The 13,600-nt window shown below is 44.8% G+C and overlaps 1 protein-coding gene across 1 annotated transcript in view; it reads left to right on the top strand.

Moving 5' to 3' along the window:
- LOC146349446 (matrix metalloproteinase-27-like) overlaps positions 1-12,329 on the top strand; it is a 29,696-nt gene extending 17,367 nt beyond the window's left edge. Inside the window, exons 7-11 of the mRNA XM_084842671.1 lie at positions 929-1,049; positions 3,547-3,677; positions 7,918-8,077; positions 10,138-10,241; positions 11,869-12,329. Of these exons, the coding sequence (XP_084698797.1) occupies positions 929-1,049; positions 3,547-3,677; positions 7,918-8,077; positions 10,138-10,241; positions 11,869-11,969 (617 nt within the window). The 3' untranslated portion in view covers positions 11,970-12,329. The remainder of the gene's footprint in view (positions 1-928; positions 1,050-3,546; positions 3,678-7,917; positions 8,078-10,137; positions 10,242-11,868) is intronic.
- The last annotated feature ends 1,271 nt before the right edge of the window (positions 12,330-13,600 follow it).

The raw sequence follows: 13,600 nt of genomic DNA, 5'->3' as shown, positions 1-13,600 counted from the left end.
GGACATGTGTGGACGTCACACCACAGATTGCATTCCGGTCTGCGTTTGGTTCCCAGAGGTACACATTGGATAAATTCTGGCCAAAAATGAACTGAAGTGAATTCTCACCCATCCCTAACTGTAGCGTATTGCGTGAGCCAAATGGGACAATTGCAGCTTGCAATATAGGGTTGATTCACATGGCTGCAGCAACTCATCTGGAAGAAGGGGCTGTTGTGGACTCAGCATAGTAGCACCTGAACACACATTGCTTGGTTGGTGCAATGGACTAGATTGTTTATGCTAGACCCTAGGGTCCATTGGTGGTGCTACTGCAGCTGCCCAGTCCTGGGCACTTATTTGCCTGCAAATTGGGTGACAGGATAAAGCCCAGGTTCAACCCCCCACAATGAAGCTCACTGGGTGGTCTTGGATTAGAGATGTATGAGAATTTCATTTCAGTTCGCAAATCCCCCTCAAAATGCCCCATTTGCAGCCCCGAACACAGATGTGAGTAGGAGCGCATGTTCTCTGAAAATGTTCACAAATCCCCAAACTTGCATTCAACTTCACAAAATGTGCACCTTAACGATGCACAGCTTTTGAAAAATGCACAGCTTTTGAAAAATGCATAGCTTTACCTGTTTGAATGAACCAAGAAACAGGTTGCAAACAAAAATGGGAGTAGGCTGAACTGAATTGAAGGTCTCTGGTTCTCCCATCCCTATCTTGGACCAGTCATTATCTCTCACGATAACCTACCTCACAGGGCTGTTGTGAAGATAAAATAATGAGCGGGGGAGGGAGAGAAAACCCATGTGTGCTACCTTGAGCTCCTTGGAGGACAGGTGGGAAAAAATGTTGCTAATATTATTATAATGAAAATATACTTCTGGTGTATTTTTGTTAGCAAGAGGTTAAACTATTCCTCATAATCTGCTTATTTTAGGACCATCACTCAATCCATCAAATAAGCCAGTGAAACCAACATTGCCCAAGTCTTGTGATCCTAAGATATCATTTGATGCCATCACTACATTGCGAAGAGAAATCATATTTTTGAAGGGCAGGTAAGCACAACACTGCAAAACACTCTGGTCTCTGTTAAAAATGGAGGATTGTACTTTCCCCACTGCCTAAATAATTATCCTGATTTCCTGCTCGCTTTAGATTGATTGACCAACAGATGAACAGTTGTAAAGATTCATCTTCTTCTTAGCAGCAAAAGCCTGTCATATCGTGTGTGTGTGTGTGTGTGTGTGTGTGTGTGTGTGTGTGTGTGTGAATACTGTAAGGAGATGTAATTCAGCCACCCACTGTCAGGAGGGCAGATTTTGCTCTTACTGTAACTGAGCCCCTGAATACAGTACTATACTCCTCCTTTAAGGAGTAGATGGTATTCCTCCACTCACATGACACTGGGTGGGGACTATGTTTCTGGCTTGCCATTGGCCACTCTGGCCACTAAGGGTCAAGCCTGCTCCTTTCTGTGTGGCCCCATCCCTCATTCTGATTCTTGGTCCCACGCTAGAATATGTGTGTGTCAAAACTAGCCAAGTGACACTGACGATAGATCAGTAGCATTTATATAATGCATTCCATGCGCTCCATGTACTTTGTTAAACATTATATCAGTTTTTCCCCCAATATTGAAGATGAACTGAGCCTAAGTGAGTTCGTGACAGAGGCAAGATTTGATTGAGAGATTGCCTGGCTCACATTCTTAGCCACTGTATAACACATGATTAGGGATGTTGGAGGAATCCATCTAGGGGGTGAAGTTCACTGAGCTTTCAGCAGCTGGGCTCCCCAGACTCTGCCTCGCTTACCCGCAAGCTGGTGTGACTTGATCTTTATCGAGTCAGGCCAACTCACGGGGGGGGGGGGGTTATTCCCACAATTCCTGCAGCCACAATTTGTGTAATTTATGCAAACGTTGGCTGTTGTTTACTTAATTTGTGCAAATTGCACCTGCCGTTTGTGCAAAATTAAGCAAATTACAGCCAGGATTTGCACAAATTATGCAAATTGCAGCTACACATGGCATATGGGACACTTATGTCAGCTGTCTTGAAAAAGTCTGTTATTTAAATGTACTGTAATTGTTTTTAGCTATTTAAGGGTGCAATCCTATCGTTGCTAGTCAGTGGCTAGATGGCCATAGGATAGGTTGATTCCCGGGAACCGACCTCAAAGCCTGTACTCTGAGATCGGTTCCCTGAGAACCAACCTTCAACCCCTCCCATACTACCTTGTAGGCCACACGGAACGGCTCCGCTCTCCAAAGAGGAGTGCGGAGCGGTGAAAACAGGGAGTTCCTGGGGGCGTGCCAGGGTGGGGAACTCAAAAAGGCCGTACAACACATCCAATATGTCATCTGGCCGCCACTTCCCCCGCTCCAACTTCCCACAGCTAGACAGCCAAAATGGGCTGTCTAGCTGCAAATGCAGGGAGGCTGAAGCGTGGAGGGAATGATCCCCTCCGCACTTCTCCTGCCCTGCATTGGATAGGCAGTCACCTTCGAGTCTGCAGGCAGCCACCTATCCCGGTAGGATTGCTCCCTAAATTGTCTTTTATGTTTTGTATGTTCAACAATTTTTAGACTATGTTTTATTGTGACGTGGTAATGTTGCATAAAGTTTTAATGTTGTAGTTCATATTTTTTTCTGCGTGTGATTTGTTGTGAACCGCCCAGAGAGCTTCAGGCATTGGGCGGTATAGAAATGAAATAAATAACAAATAATAATAAATGGCAATTTAAAGGGGGGTGGGCTGAGAAAGTTCCCAAATTTCAGGGAAAAGCCTGTGGCTTGGCTCATTAAGGCAAGCTGAGCTGAGGACTCCAGGGAAATCCGGTGAGGCCAAAAAAGGCCAGATTTCCCTGCGATGGCCATCCCTACACGAGATAGATTTTAGATCAGCCTTCCCAATCTGGTGCCCTCCAGATGAGTTGGACTGCAATTCCCACCATTCCCAGACAGCATGCCATCGTGGCTGGGAATGATGGGAGTTGCAGTCCAACACATCTGGAGGGCACCTGATTGGGGAAGGCCGTTCTAGATTTTTTAGCTGAAAATTGCATACAGAGAGAATCCCTGTGAGCTAGGCCTTACTTCTCAAAGCCTGTAATCTTACACACACTTACCAGGAGAAATTCCCCACTGAAGATAGTGGGGCTTACATCTGAGTAAACATGCATAGAATTGTGCTGAAAATGCCCTATGTTCCTTGTCTTCCCCCATCTATAACTACAAGACTAATTTAATTTAATGTAATTTAATGTAAGCCTAATTTTAATGTTCTTGCTTATCCAAATTAATTGCATGAACATTCTAAGCCTAATTTTGATGTTCTTGCTTATCCAAAGTAATTGCATGAACATTCTAAGTATCATCCAGGCCATTCAAATACATTAGATTCATTGATACGTTTTGCTAAGAGGAGTCCTTAATATCCCGGCTGGGAGCCAGTCATGCCAGCTTATAATAGCACAAAGCATCTGTGTTGTCCATCCATTTTTTCTTGTATTAATTCTTTGTAACACAATCTATGTTCCATTAATTTCAGGCAGCTCTGGAGAGTGTACCCTAGTAACTCTGAAGTTGATCTTGAATCAATTTCTACCTTTTGGCCTTCCCTACCATCTGACATCCAGGCAGCTTATGAAAATATGAATGATCAAGTTCTCTTTTTCAAAGGTAAGAAATGATTGTTTGTATGGTTTAAATTAGTGGTTTTGGGGGATTCTTCTACTCTTGAGTATTGGTAGGTTCTAGACACTCTTTGGATTTATCAGAAAGTTATCAGAGATTCATAATTAGATCAGTAATAGTGGACAAGCTTTCCTGAATTCAGCTGATTCTTCTCTACCGATCTTCCTCTGAAATGTGTGGCTACAGGAAAGAGTTGGGTGTGGTCTAGGATGCAAATTTAGTTGGTGTCGGTTGACGGTGAGGCCCCATATGCCCATTTCACACATAATCCTAAACCATGGTTTGGTTTGTTGAAATCTGGCTTGTTGTTGTATCTGAACCTATCCTAGCAAACAGGCTACGGTTTGTTAACCACCAAAAACCACAAATACAACCCATGCTTTGTTGTTGGCTTTCCAGCTTGTTTCAACTAAGGCTTGTTGCGATGTCTGAACCCAGAGTCTCAGATTCTCCCTGGCTTGTTTTCCCCTGCTATCTATCCCGGAACAGAGGTACCCAGCAAGAGCAGCCTGAAAATGAGCGTGCTCTGAAGGTTGGCAAAATCTGCGAGAGAGAAATAAACTGGAAGTAGATAAAATAAGCTGAGGTTTTGTTTGCTCATCTGCAAGACAATTCATGTCTAAAGCAACAGACCATGGTTAGCATAAACCAACTTTCCCAACCTGGTACCCTCCAGATGTTCAGCCTCTATTAGCCCCAGCCAGTGTGGCCAATGGTCAGGAATCCTGGGATTTGTAGTCCAAACCATCTGGATGGCACCAGGTTAGGGAAGACTGACATAAACCATGGCTTAGCATTTGTGTGAATGAAGCCACTACGTGTGTGCTTGCAGTGGAGGCTGGTGGCTCTGATGTCAATGGAGTGGTGAATCCATTCCAGGTTTCAGTTAGAACCAGTTGCACCTTGGTTAGCTCCTTTAGAGTTCAGACTGGTTCTGACTGAAACCCAGAGCAGATTCACCACCCCACTGACATTGGAGCCTCCAGCCTCCACTATGTGCTTGTCATAGGGATGTCAGAGAATTCCGCCACGGATCTCGGTGAGGCCGAATGCCAGTGCATTCGGTCCCCCGAAATCTGTGGCAGAACAGCCTTCCACCCCCCCGCCACCACCGCCCGCGGATCCCCTCCAGGACGAGACTCACCTGGGGCGGATCTTCCGGGCGGCGGCAGCTCTGGCAGCAGCTCCGGCGGCGGCAGCAGCAGCGGCTGGTCTTCCGACCGGCTGCCGCCGCCACCATTTCCAGCCTTGTGAAAAAAAAAAAAAGACATGATAGGCTACGTAAAGATTTATGTAGCCTATCATGGCTAGGTTTAAAAAAAAAGAAAAAAAAGATGTGATAGGCTACGTAAATCTTTACGTAGCCTATCATGGTTGGGGGTGGGTTTAAAAAAAAAATAATGCATACACAAATGGCAGCTGCTACGGCTGCCGCCATTTGCGTTCCTTCTTTTTACCGTCTTAATCTACGTAAATATTTACATAGACTATGACGGCGAAAATCAAGGGGAACGCAAATAGCGTAGCGGGCGCTATTTGCGTCCCCTTTTGATTCGCTGTTTTATTTTACGTAGGCTAAAACGGTGAATGAAGAAGGGACGCAAATAGCACCCGCTACCCTATTTGCGTTCCCCTTGATTTTCGCCGTCATAGTCTATGTAAATATTTACGTAGATTAAGACGGCCAAAAAGAAGGAACGCAAATGGCGTCGGCCGTAGCCGCCGCCATTTGCATACACGGTTGTTGTTGTTTTGGGTTTTTTTACCCAGAGCCCTCCACGGCCGGAAATCCGGCCGCGGACGGCTCTGGCCGGGCCGGGCCTGGCCAGCTGCTCCGCGGAGCTGCCGCAGAGCACAGCTGGCCGTTCGAGGATTCCAGGGGGAGGAACGGAGCGCCTCCCCCCCCCACCATCAACATAATCCACGAAAGGTAAGTCAGTCTCGTACATCCCTAGCTTGTCAGGAGCTGCTGGATTTGTGTGTAGCTCCCTCGTGTGGTAAACCATTGAACTACTGGTGGCAGCTTCTCGATGAATTACCTTCAGGAGGTGGGCTGACTCCGCCCACCAGGCTAGCCATTGACTCCTTCAGGGCAGGAAGGCATTTATAAAGGACTTCCTGTTGCAGCTGAGCCTTGCTTAAGCACAAGGCTTTCGTGTATTCTTAGCTACTCTTGATCCTGCCTCCTTGCTTGTCCTCTGGATCTCTCTTCTGGCTTGGTTCTTGACTCTGTGTCTTGGGTTGCCCTCTGATTCTGAGTTACCTTTCAGTCCTCACTACTAACAGGTAGCAAGTACTACCTGTATGTACAGGTATGTACAGCACAGATTAAACAAAGGACTTCTTCACACAGCACAGAGCTGAACCATGGAATTCGCTACCACAAGATGTAGTGATGGCCACCAACTTGGATGGCTTTAAAAGGGGGGTAGACAAATTCCTGGAGTTGCACTCGTGTCCTGCTTCTGGGTTTTCCTCCGACAGCTGGTTGGCCACTGTGTGAACAGAATGCTGGACTAGATGGACCCTTGGTCTGATCCAGCAGGGCTCTTCTTATGTTCTTATGAATATCACACCATGGCTCCTGGTACCCAGCGCAGGGGTCACTGCAAACTGCTGCCCTTGGCCCAGCCCAACAGTGCACCAGAAAGTTTACCAAAATCCTCAGTAGCACACAAGGATACTCAGCAATTCTTCAGGGGAGATGGACAAGCTCTCCAACACTCTCTCCAAAGCTTCTATTGGAAAAAAAATTCCCAAGCCAACCGAAGGCTCAGAAGGATGTTACCCCCTTCCAGCCGCCACCTGCCATCCTCCTAACATAATTCCCCCTTCCCGTCACATAACAGGAGCAAATTTATTTATTTTATTTATTTAAAATATTTCTTGGCCACCTTTCAGGTCAAAAGCCCTCCCAAGGTGCTTACAACAGTAAAACGTATTAAAACACAAGAAAAGCATTAAGATATTAAAAGTGATAAAAAACAGAAGCACAATAAAAAAAGCATTAAAAATCAACAATAATAAAAACGGCAATAAAGACCAACAGTAAAACCAGCAGCAACAACAGCAAAGCTGTGCTGAGAAGAGAGGGAGGCTTTTTCCTCCTTTCATTACCTTCTCAGACTGGCTAATAGCTTTACTGAGTGCAGGAAGTACAGAAGACTACCAATGGCTACTAGCCCTGATGGCTCTATGCTACCTCCAGTATCAGAGGAGGTAGACCAGTTGCTGGGGAACATGGGCAGGAGGGTGCTTTTGCACTCATGGCCTGCTTGTGGGCTTCCTGTGGGTAGCTGGTTGGCCACTGTGTGAACAGAATGCTGGACTAGATGATTTGGTCTGATCCAGCAAGGCTCTTATGTTCTTCTTCAGATTTAGTTGCGGGGGCAGCTACTGGGTAGAGGGGCTGGGAATTCCTCTCCATCTCTGATTTCCTTCCAAGCTGGACAAGAATTCTGGGGCTTGTAAATCTTCCATTTTGAGGTGGGCTTGACAAGTTCCTGAAGTTCTTCTCCAAGCCTGCCTCAGGAGAATTTTGTGGAGATTTCTACTCCCTAGCAGGCAAGTTGGTTTGGAAAACCGGTTCCCTGAAGGTAGAAATTTTGAAAACCATTGCTCTAAAACAAGGGGTGTATAACCTTTTTGGCTCTGAGGGCCACATGTGATGCGGGCTGGGGGCTGCACGCACACGTGCACACACATCCCAGCAATCCTGATAGAAATTGCTCCTTCAGCGCTGCTGGCAGTGGCAGGGAAAGAGCTATCTGTGTGAGCATCTCTGGGGGAAGGAGTAGAGAATACAGGTGGGGGGAATTCAGTGGTGGTAGGAGGGTCAGGGCACCATGGGGGCCACACTAAAAGCCTTAGGGGATACAGGTTGTGCTCCCCTGCTCTAGAGCATCCTTTGCCAACCTAGCACCCCCTAGATGTGTTGGATTACAGCTCCCATCATCCCAGAGCTGGTAATAATAGGGTCTGTAATCCAACACAACTGGTGGGTACCAGGTTGGTGGAGGATGCTCTAGAGCAGGGGTGGGTGACATGAGGCCCTCCAGATGTTTTGGCCTTCGGTGCCCATCATTCCACACCATTGGCTCTGCTGGCTAGCGCTGGAAACAGTGCATTGAGCTCACACTGATCTGCAGGAAAGAAATATACCTAGGTAGGGCCAATGAAATGAAATCAACAACTCTTTGACAACACTTTTTTTCATTTTGAACAGATAATCGCTTCTGGGTCATTAGTGGGTTTCAGATGCAGCCTGGCTACCCCAAAACCATTGACAATTTGGGCTTTCCACAGAACGTTAAGAAAATTGATGCTGCTGTTTTTGATAAAAATACTGGAAAAACCTATTTCTTTGTTGGAAACCAGTATTGGAGGTAAGGTCTTCTTTGAAACACGCATCTGCAGGCAGCACAATGGGCTATCATGGGGAGTACTCTCTAGATTGCCCTGGTAAGTTACTTGTGCACTATCCTGTACGTACTGAGAGAGTGGTGCGAGGGGAGAAATGGGGCTCCATTGAGCCTTATTGGGATCTCTCCATGCACAGGTGCTTTGCCTGTACACAGTGAGAAATCATTAGGGATGTGTGAATCAGCAACACCTGAGCTCACAGAAGTTCTCCAAATTCCATCTTGAAGCTCATTCTGACTTGAGTCCGTATCTAATTCCAAGCGTTTTTTTTCATTTTGCATAAAAATTCATTCTTATTTTTTGCATATTTTTTCAAAAGGTGTGCATCAATTGTGTGCACCTTTGAAGTATGCACATTCTTCTCCCATTGATTAAAATTAATATGTTGGTATTTTTCAAAAGTATGCATTTTAATGCACATTTTTCAAATGTATGCATGCTGTTGAATGCCTTTTTTGGGTCTGCAAGTCACATTGCAAGCTCGGAAATGGACAGGCTTCAACCACAGCTTGCATCCAAGTCCAAAAGGTATGAACTGGGTAAAAACAAAAACATTTCTCATACATCCTTACAGAACATGCCTTTTGTCTTCTGAGAAGCTTTGAGGGGATTAGCATGTACTGCCAAAAAAGGGAAATATGAAAAAAGAGTAATCTTTTAATACACTCAAAAATCTAGGACTTGTATGCAAACATCAGTACAATCTAAACATAAAACAAGGAGACACTTCACATTACTTTCCCCTGCATTGATATGGTGAAATGTGTTTACTTTCATTCATTCAAGATATTTACATGCCATCTTTTCATCATATGCAACAAATGCCTAAGGAAGCTTGCAGTCAACATAGGTTACAAACAATAAGAAACAAAGAAAACAATCTGCAAATAGAACAATTTAAGAAGGGGTAGGGCTCAGAAATGAGATTTTCCACAAGCACACTGAAACAGAATCCTCTTCTTAATACTAGAACTTGGGGTCATCCCATGAAGCTGATTGGTGGGAGATTCAGGACAGATGAAATGAACTAGTGCTTGACACAGCACATAGTTAAACTATGGAATTTGCTACCCCAAGTGATGGCCACCAGTTGGGATGGTGCTAAAAGGGGATGAGACAAATTCATGGAAGAGAGGGCTATCAGTGGCTACTAGTCCTGATGGCTATTTGCTACCTCCAGCATCAGAGACAGTATGCCCATATACACCAGTTGCTGGGGAACATGGGGAGGAGGGTGCTGTTTCACTCATGTCTTACTTGTGGGTTTCCCACAGGCAGCTGGTTGGGTGCTGTTGAAACAGAATGCTGGGTGAGATAGACACTTGGTCTGATCCAGCATGGCTTTCCTTATGTTCTTATGTCTTTGCCTGGCATCTGAACACCATCATGGAGGGACCCAAACTGGACAAGGAGTTCCTGTTCCTGGACATCACTTATAGAGAAGGCCTTCTCCTGCATGCTCACCAACAGAACAGCTGATGGTGGTGGGACTATCAGAAGCCTCTCCTGATTATCTAAGTTGGCAGGCAGGATCATGTAGGCAGAAATGGTTCTTTAAATGCCATTTAAGTCAGGGCGGGCAAGCCAGGGGTGGAGCTGTAGTATGCACCAGGTTGCTTGTCCTTGGTGTACATCATCCACCAGTGACGTACTTTCTACTTTTCTTGTTGTTGTAGATAGTGTTAGTGCACTTAGCTTTCCATCCAGATCATTAATGTATGTCTGTGGGAGGACTGATATTTGAAATCTCTCATGCTATTCCAGAATGCAATGTGTTGGATATGGATAACAGTATGCTCTGATCTCTGTCAAAAAGGGTTGTTTTTGATGAATATCAGTGACCTCTCCATGTTTTGGTTGAGGGGGTGGGAGGTGCTTGTGCTACTGAGGCAAAAAATGAGCAGAGGCAAAAAAGGTCCTATTTGCTAACACATAAATTTTCAAAATGCTATAGGATATGTCTTTCATTTGAAATTCAGCACCTAATGTGAATCAATTCATTTCCTCAAATTACGCTATTCAGGTATGATGAGAACAGTCAATCTATGGATGAGGACAACCCAAGAAAAATAAGGGATGATTTTCCTGCAATTGGCCAGAAGGTTGATGCTGTTTTTCAGCATCATGGTAAGGGGTAAATTGAGTTTCTGCATCAAACAGTGCAGGTTAGGGACCTGGATCATGGAGCTGGATGATCATCCCACCCCACAATCTCTCTCTCTCTGTCTGTCTCTCATAGCAGCTTGCCTATCACTCTGTAATACAATTCAGGGAATCTGAAAAGACCCGATGCATGGTGGTTCTTTTCAGATTCATGATTCTTTTTCATGACACCATGCTACCTGATTCTGACAACTTGATGGCATCAAAATCTGCCAGGCTTGCCCTCCTTCAGACACCTTCACACGTTAACTGCAAACATCACCACACATTTGGGGTAGGTGGGAACTGGTCTTCTAAATCCATCAACAATTGCCTGTATCTGGACATTCTGAAGACAGGCACTTCAGACTGTAACAACCATAGCAATAACTTAGAAGTCTGGGGGAGCGAGAAGTCTGGGGGAGGGGGAGAGAGAGAGAGAGAGAGAAAATGACTATGTTCGTCTGTTATGCTAAACCATAGCTTAGTCCTATGTGGATGAACCTGAGCAGAGCATTGTGCACTCCCCCTCTTCTCACCTCCTCCCATACAGCCAGGAAGATAACTTCAGCAGAGTTTAGATTCACTTTTATAGAATCCTAGCTTAGCATTACATTTGAACCAGGGATCTTAGTTTAAAACAAACTCTGGTTTATTTAACAAGCCAGTTTCATAAGGCAAGGCTTGAAGCTGGTTTGTTATGAAACTTACCAGAATTTGTTTTAAACCTGGATCCCTGGATCAAATGTAAGACTAGGCCAGGATCCTGTAAAAATAAAACTAAATTCAGAGGTTTGCAGCATGCCCACTCCCTAGTCTTTTAATAGGCTGTGCCAGGAAGATGGGATGAATCACTGCCTGGTTGGGAATGCAGTTGGGAATGCTCAGATGTGTTTGTGTTGGTGGGGGGGAGGGATAATCTGTCTCCCACCTTTGTTTGGAAGAATAGTCTGACAGAAGTAAGGGAAGGTGTTTGCCAAGCCTTAGATCTGTCTGTCTGTCTCTCTCTCTTTCTAGCTGGGGGGAAAGGGGAAATTAGTGTATTGGGGAGAGGAATCAATTTGGGGTAAGAGCTGGGGAACTTGGGTGAAATTGATTTGGGTGACTTATCTGGGTTACTGGGTAAAATATTAATTTGGGAAAAGATTAGGTGGTTTGGGGTGATGAATGGGGTAATTAATTAATTGAATAGGAGCAGGATCTCTTGGGAAAATAATTGGTGAGGGAATATTTGGGGGAAAATGAATTGAAGGAGAGTTGGTATAGATCAGCATGCAGGTTTAATGCAAATTTGTGTCTATGGGCCTGATCCCTGGATAAGGATACGAGAGTTGTGTACAGACTATCCATTCCCCAGAGACCCTGGCATGTTCTCTATAACAGAAGTGCCACATGAAGGAGAGAAACTGGCCCTTGCTAAGCCCCACAGCAATTGTTCTGTACAGAGGTGCTGCATCCACACAGGACTGGATTATGCCCTAAGTGTGTTGTTGGTCAAACGGATTCCCAAAAGTATTTGGGAGGAAATCTATGGCACATTGACTCTCCTGTTTTGATGCCAATGTTCAGTAATATAAACCTGCTAGAATAATGCAATCTCCTTTATTTCTAGGATTCTTCTATTTTTTCTATGGGGCCAGGCAGTGGAAGTTTGATCTGAATACTAAGAGAGTGATTGGTGTAATGAAGAGCAACAGCTGGTTTAACTGTTAGCTTTTTTAAAATCCTGTAACAAAAGAGAAATGTTTTAAGTATATTTCTGTTAATGTACCAAGAACTATGCAATCTAGTACATTGTATCTGCACAACAAAATGTCTTTTTTAAAAATAAAAGCCTGTATCAAATCAATAGACTGTGTACTTAAAAAATGCAAAACAGTAGCAAGTTTGTCAGTATCTTTCTATTACAGCGCTTAGGTTGTAATCCTATACACATTTCCCTGGGAGTAAGTCCCATTGAATTCAGTGAGGCTTCCTTCTGAGTAGACATTGCACAATGTATTTCCCTGAGATGTGCAATGCAATCCTACTCAGATGTAAGCCTCATTGGCTTACTCCCAGGGAAGTGTGTATAGGCTTGCAGCCTTGATGCTTTACACCAGGAATAAGAGCATAAGAAGAGTCAAGCTGGATCAAACCATGGGTCCATCTAGTCCAGCATTCTGTGCCCACAGTGGCCAGCCAGCTGCCCACAAGAAACCCACAAGCAGGACGTGAGCGCAACAGCACTCTCTTGCTCATGTTCCCCAGCAACTGGTCTATATAGGCATACTGCCTCGGATACTGGAGGTAGCATATAGACATCAGGACTAGTCACCATTGATAGCCTTGTCCTCCATGAATTTGTCCAACCCCCTTTTAAAACCATCCAAATTGGTGGCCATCACTACATCCTGTGGTAGCAAATTCCCTAGTTTAACTATGCGCTGTGTGAAGCAGTCCTTCCTTTTATATGTCCCGAACCTCCCACCAATCAGCTTCATGGAATGAACCCACTGAGTTCGAGTATTTTGAGAGAGGGAGAAAAATGTCTCCCTATCCACTTTCTCCACACCATGCATCACTTTGTAGACCTCTATCATGTCTTCCCTCACTCACCTTTTTTCGAAGTCCCAGAAATTGTAACCCTTTCTCAAAAGGGGTGGAGAACCTTTTTCAGCCCAAGGGCCAAATTGGAGTCTGAGCAAGCATGTTGGGGGCAACTGTCAGCAGTGGATGGGGCTGCGGCCCAAAGTGGGTGGGGCCACCCTACTGCTGGCACATAGCCCCAACATGAGTGTCCAGACCCCATTCATCTCTCTCTCTCTCTCTCTCTCTCTCTCTCACACACACACACACAACACACACACACACACACACACACTCACTCATAAAGCCCCCACCCAAAAATCCCCTCATGCCATAATTAGGCTTTTAAAAGCCTCCATTGTTAACAAACCAGGCTTTTTAAAAGCCTCACTTGTACCGTGGGAGGGAGGAGGGAAGATCCCTTATCTCTGATCCGATCTCTGATTGGAGATTAGGGCAGGGGCAGAATGGGGACTTCCTGAAGGCCATATCTGGTCTGGGGGCTGGAGATTCCATGTCCTCTCTGGGCTAGCAATAAAGATAAATAAATAAAGATAAATAAATCTCCATGGGCTGGAGATTCCATGATTTTTATTGATAAATCTTTATCACTAAAGATAAATAAATCTCCACGGGCTGGAGATTCCATGTCCTTTCTGGGCTGGCAATAAAGATAAATAAATAAAGATAAATAAATCTCCATGGGCTAGAGATTCCATGATTTTTATTGATAAATCTTTATCACTAAAGATAAATAAATCTCCACGGGCTGGAGA

Source organism: Heloderma suspectum, chromosome 3 (assembly GCF_057233095.1).
Source record: "Heloderma suspectum isolate Gila_16-S chromosome 3, 16-S_ref, whole genome shotgun sequence".
Taxonomy (NCBI): Eukaryota; Metazoa; Chordata; class Lepidosauria; order Squamata; family Helodermatidae; genus Heloderma; species Heloderma suspectum.
This window is presented reverse-complemented; position numbering and strand designations above follow the sequence as displayed.